Source organism: Poeciliopsis prolifica, unplaced genomic scaffold (genome assembly GCF_027474105.1).
Source record: "Poeciliopsis prolifica strain line A6 unplaced genomic scaffold, Auburn_PproV2 SCAFFOLD033, whole genome shotgun sequence".
Classification (NCBI taxonomy): Eukaryota; Metazoa; Chordata; class Actinopteri; order Cyprinodontiformes; family Poeciliidae; genus Poeciliopsis; species Poeciliopsis prolifica.
This window is the reverse complement of record NW_026562408.1, coordinates 5,802,061-5,811,770: the sequence shown is the minus strand read 5'-3', so window position 1 is coordinate 5,811,770 and position 9,710 is coordinate 5,802,061. Positions and strand designations below refer to the sequence as shown.

The 9,710-nt window shown below is 40.2% G+C and overlaps 1 protein-coding gene across 1 annotated transcript; it reads left to right on the top strand.

Annotated features, from left to right (window-relative positions):
- The first annotated feature begins 2,308 nt into the window (after positions 1–2,308).
- On the top strand, positions 2,309–9,625 carry smad9 (SMAD family member 9). Its single transcript, XM_055051625.1, has 8 exons — positions 2,309–2,432; positions 4,828–5,379; positions 6,812–7,027; positions 7,150–7,407; positions 7,498–7,608; positions 7,697–7,918; positions 8,641–8,897; positions 9,137–9,625. The coding sequence occupies exons 2-8, from the start codon at positions 5,184–5,186 to the stop codon at positions 9,278–9,280; spliced, it is 1,404 nt and encodes a 467-aa protein (XP_054907600.1). The 5' UTR covers positions 2,309–2,432; positions 4,828–5,183; the 3' UTR covers positions 9,281–9,625.
- Positions 9,626–9,710: the final 85 nt, after the last annotated feature.

The window sequence follows — 9,710 nt, the reverse complement described above, 5'->3', positions numbered from 1 at the left end:
TGACCATCTATCCTTGCTCTGATATGTTCTCATTTCACTTTTGCATTATATGCTATTATTTCAGCTTTTATCTTTTTGTTCCTTTCTGGTGCTCTATTTAACTAAATTGAGATGTACTTTTTTGTTCAGAATGGCATGCAGTATAATCCCAGAGCAACATTTATCTAATCTGACTAATTCAAATTTTAATTTGACTAAATATCTAATTAGGTTCTACGTTTTAGCTAATAAGGATGTATTTTTATTTATCTAATTAAAAATAAAAAAGGAACCTTTGAATTCTAGATGAATATATTCTACTCCCTTTTGTTGGTTAATCATGAACAACTTGACATTTTGTGAAAAATGTACAGAGAGGGTCGCTTCTTGTTTCTAAAATGATCCTTAATGGTGCTGTTTTCTTCCTGAGCTCCAGAGTCCCGTTGATGCGCATGTCTCTGGGGCCTCACGGGCCCCAGGGAGCGCATCCTGTTTGTGTCCTCCCTGTCTGCTCTTACAGCCAGACAAGACACAGAGGCGGTGAATCATCATCTGCACAGTTCTTGCTTCCTGTCTCCGGAATCAGCTCTTTTGTGAAAGAAAAAAAAAGAGCACATTTTGGCCGTGGGACGCCTCTGCTTCCCTGTGTTGAGACTTTGGAAACACCGGCTTTTCCGCAGGTCTCTGCGGTCCGCCGCTGATAGGATTATTGGATGATTTACCTGACGGTTGGTGGAGGGAGGAATAAAGCATGTTTTTTTGTTGGGTTTTTATCTGAAAGGGTCTCCTGAGAGGTTTCACTTGGTGCTGGCAGTACCGTTACGTCCCGCAGCAGTTGCTGTAAACTGTGAAAATGTCAAACTTGTAGACTCACTGTCGCCAGCCGAGTCTGCGTCATTAACTGGACCGGTCACGGCACTCCCAATAAAAGGATCGTATCCATCCGCAATGAAAAAGACCTCTACGTGACTTCCAACGATGGGTGATCATGCAAACCTGGATTCAACAACGGAAAACTCACATTTCACAGCGTGGAGGAATTTATGTAGCAGAAAATGAGACCCAGTTTTATTATTCCTTCACACCACAGGTGCAGTGTTTCTGTTTCTCTGCATTATTATAAGTTAATGTTAAGCGAGAGTCTAATAAGCAAATTGTCCCATGATGCTATATTTTTGGTTTTTCACATTAAGAAATGAACATTTCCACTCATTTCTGTAGAAATAATCACAAACGTATTGTAGTTATAAGAGGTCAGATAACTAATGTTAGAAGTACACCATAAATAGCTTATAAATAAGACAAACTAAGTTTCCCAGGGCTGACTGCCCTGGGAAACTTGCTAAAATAGCCTGAAAGAAAACAGGTGTGATTGTAGTTCTCCATAAGGTATAACGTGATGAAAGAGGAAACGTGCGCGCTGTGCGTGGCTCAGGTGGCACGGATGCGCGCGCGCGCAGAATCTGAAATCCCTGAAATCCTGGGAAAGTTCCAGGACGGTGGGGGGAGGCGGAGGGATCCAGCACACAGGCGCTGCGGTTCCAGCCAGGCTGACGCCGCCGAGGCTGTGTGGCGCGCGGCTGTGGCTGCTGGAGGAGCGGAGTCTCTGAGCTCCACGAAACCTGCGTCAGAACGAGAAAACGTGGTGGCGTAGCACAGGAAGACACTGTCACTGGTATTTCACAATAAAATTACTGGACTATGTTAGTCACTTTTTCAGCTTTGAGCATCGTTTAGTGAGCTGGAAACAAAAACAAACAAATAAACTAAAAACATTCAGTGAATGTGTATTCTCAAGTTCAATATTGACTAGGGGTAATATGTATATGTTCTTGTACATTTAAGCATTTCTCTTTGATAAACATTTCAGATGTACTTGAATGAAAAGAAAAAATAAATAAAATTTACTCATGCTTATAGAATGAATTAATATTACATAATTAATTCATTCTATAAGCATTAGGTTATAAAACAAAAGTTCATGAAGACATCAAGAGCAGGATTGTCCTGCAGGTCCCTGACAGCAGTTTGAAAATGATGCAAATTTGGGCCTCCATCTCATAGATAGCGCAGATGGACACTTTTTGTAATTGTTTAAGAATATAGCAATTACAAAAGTATAAATCTTATTAATATATATCTTATTAAACAAGAAATGCTAAGTAGTACTCCATAAAAGATTCTTCATTTCTTCATCCACCAACCCGAGTTTCTCTCTGACACTTTTATTTTGAAATAGAACTAACTGGATGCACTTCTGTTTTACTACTTTCTTTATTTTTCAACGTAAACACACGCTCCTAGTCACAACCCACTCCGCACACACACATCCACGCACACTTGCAGACAGAAACACACCTTCACAACCTCAGCACACCGACCTGACCCGCTGCAGACGCGGAAACCTCCACACGCGCTCAACAGTCAGCGGTGCACTTGCTATGACAACACAGGTGAGAAATGAAATAACACAATATTTGAGAGAGTTGTTTTTGTCATTTTACTTTTTGTTATGAATTTGCATCCAATACAAAGAGCAAAGGAGTTGCGTACGATGTTTACTCTGACAACTTTTATCCTGGTTGCTATTAAAATTACTTTCTCTTAACATACAATGTAATTTTAAAAAGTAGATGTCAGTTTTAGACTTTTTTGGATTAAAAAGTTTTAATTTATTTCTAAAAGCCTTCCTGTGGTGACGACATGCTGTTAAACGTTATATGTAAGACCTGAAGTAATGGATACTTTATGTTTTGATTTTTTTTTTATGTCACATTCTCCTGCGCAGAGTAAAGGTGTGTGCGCAGAGGTTAGGGCAGAAACCGGATCCTGCAGCGGCACAGAGACTGGATGCAGCGATAGTTGAAGGAAGCTGGCATGTTTACTTTTTTGGGAAGGGGTGCACTGGTGATAAAGCATTAGGTAATTAGCCTATCTGAGGCTGCAGACTGAGTGACGCCAGGCTCCATAAAGCAGCGGCAGCAGCAGAGACGGACTGATGCAGCTTTGCTGTCATTGTAAGAGAAAAAAAAAACCCTCCTCAGCTGTCTGCTTGTCTGCCATTCAGGGACCACAGAACTGGTCACATTTCAACCAACAAGCACAAGTATGCAGATGCGTTGTCTTTTTGTTGAGATCTGCTCAAATGTGGATCTGTTATTTAGTCTTTTAAATACACATTATACCATAGTCACCTTTAAAATAAAGGTTCATTTTAAGTCATCTTTTACATTTCCGGTCTTTGTTGTTGTTGTTTTTTTTTTTCTAAAGTTGCATTCAATGCACAAAACCCCTATAATATGCATAATGTGCAACAAAGCTGTAATCAGCAATGCAAGAATGAAGTGAAAATGCTGAGAGGCTGAACCACACAATGAGAAAAAAAAAACAAGCAGGCAAGTTATTATCTTCTGCTTCAGTCTCAGATAATTCCAGTGTAAATATTTTAGAGGCTGGACATCAAAGTGTCTCTTTTTGTACATCCGCACCTCACTGTGGGCATTTGCGTAATAGTCAGTGGCTATTTAGGCGGACAGAAAGATACAAACAGGGACTGTGTTTCTGTCTCCCTCCCTGTCTCGCTCTCCCCCTCCTGTTCTGTGATGTGTTCTGGCCAGACAGTAAGGCTCCTGGGCGTCAGTGGCATGATCATAGAAACAGAGGCCAGAAAGGACATTCCTCATTGTTGGTGGATCTAGAAACAAGCCTGGCCATCTTGGCTTTCTCTAACTGAGACAGTTTTGTTAAACATTTAATGTTCCCCTTCTGAGAAAAATGTAGTGTAGCATGTGGAAGACCCTGCTGACTGAGCCTCCTGATTATGGAAATCCACCTACAATGCCTATACAGACCATTTTAATCTTTCCCATATTAGTGTATTAGTGAAGTGAAGGGAAAGTGATTTGTGATTAATTTTTCTCTTTTTACAATTAAGTAAAAGTCTGGAAAGTGTGACATCTATTAGCATCGCGCCCCTGTTACTCTGCTGCCTCAAAATGAATCCATATCTAAAGCATTGACAATCTCAGAGAACTGTTCAATCCAAACTCCAAAAGAGTGTTGCACAACTCCAAACTCCACATCCAGGGACATGAGGTACTTGAACCATATTCACGATCTTTGGCCCAGTTGATTCGCACTCTTCATCCTGATAGTAGAGTTGCCTTGCTAACTTGTACACTCCCTACTCAGATGTTGAAAATAATGAAATGGGGGATTTCTCTAAACGAAATCAAATTACTTTTGTTATTTTGCTCTTCCTAAAAGATAAATTATCCAAATGAGAAAAAACAACGTCTTCTTTTGCTTGGAGTTACAAATGGCAACGTTATTGTCACCGTTGATGTGTACAGTCTGTGCTGTCACAAAAACCTGAGCTGCATGCAGCTACAATTCTCCACTATGAGGAGAATCGTTGTGGAAAACAGCAGGCAGGTTCACATGATGAAATTTACACAACAGATCTAAATTTACAGTCAGAAATGGCTCAGATTAAAGTTCATCCATGTGCTGCAAAGGTTCAGACCAGACCTAAATCCAATTGAGAATTTGTGGCAAGACTAGGAAACGGATGTTTACATAACATTCTGTCAGATCCGATGAGAAATAAATTCTAGTCTCTCGACAAAGCATACCTAAAAATACCTGCAGCTGCAAAGCAGCAACAGGTGGTTCTATAGTGTCCACTGAGATGTGCTGAATATAAATGTCACATTTTTTCAAAGCATGAATCACTTCTCTTCTACTTCACAAATACATCTCTTTGGCTTCAACATGTACAAAGAGTTCTTCCATTCACCTGAATTAGCAAAACTGTTCCTTAACTCAGAATCTCCTCTCTCTTGCTAGATGATTGAAACCTGAGCTGGATGTCTGGCTGCGTGAGGAAAAACTATCTCTGCAGGAGGTTTTGAAGCCAAAGTTGCCGGATCCCATCTGTGCCAACACAGAGAAGGGATTTACGATTTACACTGTGCTGGCTGAAGTCCAGCTTCTTCCCCCGGAGCTGCTTGGAAGTTACAAACAAAATAATAAAAGAAACGTCTCTGTTTACTCATCATAATACCTCTTTCATCCTCCGTTTTTTTGTCTTGTGCCCTGGCTGTAAGTTATTTGCCTCATCACTCCTTCGCCTCAAGGGAACGATTGCACTGCTAACTGGACCTAATCTCAGCCCATCCTGCCAATTCTGTATCCATATCACAATGAACTCTTCATCGTCGATTACGTCCTTGTTCTCCTTCACCAGCCCTGCAGTTAAACGTCTGCTCGGCTGGAAACAAGGAGACGAGGAGGAAAAGTGGGCAGAAAAGGCTGTGGATTCTCTGGTGAAGAAACTGAAGAAGAAAAAGGGAGCAATGGAGGAACTGGAGCGAGCCCTCAGCTGCCCTGGGCAGCCCAGTGAGTAGCACATTGATAAACAGAAGAGTTTAGCCAATCGTGCTGCCTAAAGCAGCACGCAAAGCTGATAAATGGAGTCACAAGACAATCCCAAGATGAGCTTAAGAAAATGCGACCTTCATACTTTTATCCATAGTTTCATGATGCTTCTACCTGTAAAAACATCATATTAGTATATAATATTACAAACGTGATGTAGAATTTTGTAACACATAATGCACTCCCCTACTGAGGCAGTTAAAATCCCACTTCAGAAATTTTCTCTGTATTTCATAAGCCTTTCTTTGCACATTACCTTCTGCAGAGTAATATACCATACATACAGAATTGTATCTTTCTTTTTGTGAGAGCCTTGTGCCAGATGGTTTTTGAACCAGTGTTGCATCAGTTTGTATCGGTCTTTCGTTGGTTTGGTTGTAGCTGTGATTACCAAGGAGTGACAACCAGCCACCAGAAGAAATGGACTTTCCAGCTACAAGAAAGGGATTGCTTAAAATTTCTAGTCAACCCCTGCCAGATAGTCCTCTTGGTAACATGTTATTTATAAATCAGTTTATACCAGGAGAGCACATGTTTACATTGATTCACTTATATATAGTATTTTTTTATTCTTATGTCATTTTTTTGTTTTCTCAATAGGGTGATACCAAGACATTACTAGTGATCCCAATCCTGCTAGAAATTTTTGAAATTTCTGAAGGTGCCTTTATATAATTGGTTACAGGGAATTATGTTTATAAATGTCCAACTCATTTCTAGTTCACAGTTTTTATCATTAGGGGCAATAATTTGTCATGTTTCATAACAGGCAATTGGTTTAGAATCACAATCAATGGAAATACAAGAGTAATACAAGGTCAACAAAGCAGAATCTGTAACTAATGATATACATATACAATTTTAGCTTTTTTATGATTATGTAGATAATTAATTTAAATACTTAACCACCAAGATAAATAAACTACATAGAAGTTGGTACATAGGAGGCTAATCATTTTTTGTGGTAGGTTTTGATGAAGTAGGTATGAAATTGAGATATGAATATACAAGGTGGAACTAAAGCTAAGAAGTTAATAAAATTGAAAACAATGGAAAATACAATAAAATAATGTGAATTTGACTTTTGTTTTGTAGTTTTTCACCACTGAAAGATATATTAAACAGTTTCTAAGAACTTTAGAAGTTGTAATAATTTAGACTTTCTTACAAGGTCTAACTTTGATAAATGACCAACCATCTTACCAAAATTAACAACTCTGAAAATGAAAGTTCAAAATACCAGCTGATTGACATATCAGTCTCTATAAAGCAGCTGCGTCTTTTCTAACTACAACAGTAACATGGTTCCTGATCGCTGAGCTCTAATGATTCAGTTTTAGTCTGCATTTAGCCAGATGTTTACATGTATTTCCGTTTTTATTTCAACCTTCAGGTAAGTGTGTGACAATTCCTCGGTCACTGGATGGGAGACTGCAGGTGTCCCACAGGAAGGGTCTTCCCCATGTCATCTACTGCAGGGTGTGGCGCTGGCCTGACCTGCAGTCCCACCATGAACTGAAACCCCTCGAATGCTGCGAGTTCCCCTTTGGCTCCAAACAGAAAGACATCTGTGTCAACCCCTACCACTACAGGCGTGTGGAGACTCCAGGTACAAGAAAGACTCTGCCAGAATATTTGGTGAAAGACAGGATTTCTAAACTGATTGTATTTATTGAGTTTGCTTCGTCTTCTTTGGGTGTTTTATCAGCTCTCTCTTTCTTGTGCCATCAGTGCTTCCACCAGTTCTGGTCCCACGCCACAGTGAGTTCAACCCTCAGCACAGTTTACTGGCCAAATTCAGGAATGCCTCCCTGAACAACGAGCCACTGATGCCACAGAATGCCATTTACCCGGACTCCTTCCCGCCGCTTCCCATCTCCTCCTTCTCCTCCTCTCCATCTTCCTCCCTCGCCCAGTCACCCACCTCACAGAGTTATCCCAACTCCCCCAGCAGCTCTGCAGAACCTGGCAGTCCATATCACATCACAGGTAGGAACAAAAAATCCCAGCTGTTAAAGATTCTGACCTTGATCAATTTACATTGATAATTTTTTTTTTCTGATGTTTGTGTTAATCTAGCTGAGACTCCTCCCCCTCCATACAGTATGATGGAGACAAATACTCAAGAAGATATGAAGCCAAGCAATTCCTCAGAAACCCCAAAACTCACATTCTCTGCTCCACACAGAGGTAACTTGTCGTTTTCCTCCATTCTGAAATCTATAAATTTTTTTTTTTTTTAAAGTTCACCATCCCCCTAAATTAACCTTGTCTTTAGATATGAGGCCTGTTTGTTACGAAGAGCCTGAGTACTGGTGCTCCATTGCTTACTACGAGCTCAACAACCGGGTGGGGGAGACGTTCCACGCCTCGTCCCGCAGCGTCTTGGTTGACGGCTTTACAGACCCGTCCAATAACAAGAACCGATTCTGTCTCGGTCTGCTTTCCAATGTCAACCGCAACTCCACCATCGAGCACACTCGCAGGCACATAGGCAAAGGTGAGTACCTCCAGCTGATTTGCAGCCATTTTAGTTACATTAATCCCACAAACTTCAGTTGATTTGAACAGGATTTTATGTGACAGACCAACACAAAGTGGTGTAGTAGAATAGAAAGAAAATTATGCAGCAAATAATGCAGTAAATTGTATTCAGCCCTCTTTAGTCTGATGGCCCAAATATAGTCTTAAAAAAAATCTAATTTTATTTGCGCATTTACAAGGTAACGCAAGAAGAAAAAAAGATAAGTAATGTGTAAAAATGAACACAGTGAAATATTTTAAAGGCGTCTTTTCACAAATTTTGATTTTCAAACTGAGATTGAACATAACCTATTGGATGCTAACTTTATTATCAGAATTATATAGGCTATCTGGATTTAATTTAATATTGGAGATATATATCTGTAAAACAAATATAGAGTAATGATGTGAAGGGATTTTGCTCCCTTTTTCTAAAAAAGCAGCTTTTTCAAAAAATGGGAATGCATTAGTACAATAAATATTTCTCGCAATTCATTAAATTCATGCATGAAAATATGAATCTAAGACTAATTGGCCAAAATGTATTGGAATAATAATTTCTTCTATTGCTGAGTCATTGGTGATGATGTCTATGTCAGAATACATAAGCATGATTAATCTTCTAGTTTTCTAGTGATTTATTTGTACTGGACTTTCTCAAACTTGAATGTAACACTTCCTCCCTTTGCTTTTTCTCAGGTTTACATTTGTACTATGTGGGAGGAGAGGTTTATGCAGAGTGTCTGAGTGACAGCAGCATCTTTGTGCAGAGCCGTAACTGTAACTTCCAGCATGGCTTCCACACCACCACAGTGTGCAAAATCCCCAGCGGCTGCAGCCTCAAGATCTTCAACAACCAGCTGTTCGCTCAGCTTCTCGCCCAGTCTGTCAACCACGGCTTCGAGGTCGTCTATGAGCTCACCAAGATGTGCACCATCCGCATGAGCTTCGTCAAGGTAACAGAGTTCGTTTTTCATTATGAACAGGCCTAGTAATTCTTCCTGAAAGCTGAATAAAAAGTTAGTGCTTGTACGTTGTTGGTTGTAATTTATTGAGCAGTGAAATGTTTAGACCTTGTAGCCGCTGCCAGACATGTCAGATCCTGCCACATACAAGGTTGGGGTAACTCTCCCTCCTGTTAGCACCCACACCACCATCCCACCAGCTGAGCTTTATGGCCACTTCCATTCCTCAGGGTTGGGGTGCTGAATACCACCGTCAAGATGTGACAAGCACCCCCTGCTGGATAGAAGTGCACCTGCATGGACCCCTGCAGTGGCTGGACAAGGTGCTTACGCAGATGGGATCCCCGCACAACCCCATCTCTTCTGTATCATAACGTAAACACAAACACACTTTTGAGTGTGTGGTCACTGTCTTCACACAGGTAGTCATATGTTCTGTCCGTGGGTTTATGACATCACATCTCATGATCACTACTCTGGGACTCATAAGGATGTACTCTAGAACTGTTTTTGCATTTAACATGATGTAAAGACACAACGTAATTTCAGCATAATGAAACATTTCTGGATTCAGACACTTTAGCTGTACAAAAACGAAATGGGATCTATTTGGAGGTACTCATATTATAGTGATTTGTGGTGTATTTCCATGTGTTGGTTGACCAATGTTTGAATGTACTGTTTCTTTTTTACATCTCCAATTAAATGTTTTTCTTTATCATGTTTTTCCAACATTTTGATTTTTTTGAAGCCTTAGCAACCTTATTAAAAATAAAGCTCAAACTGTACTGTAAATTCATTCTG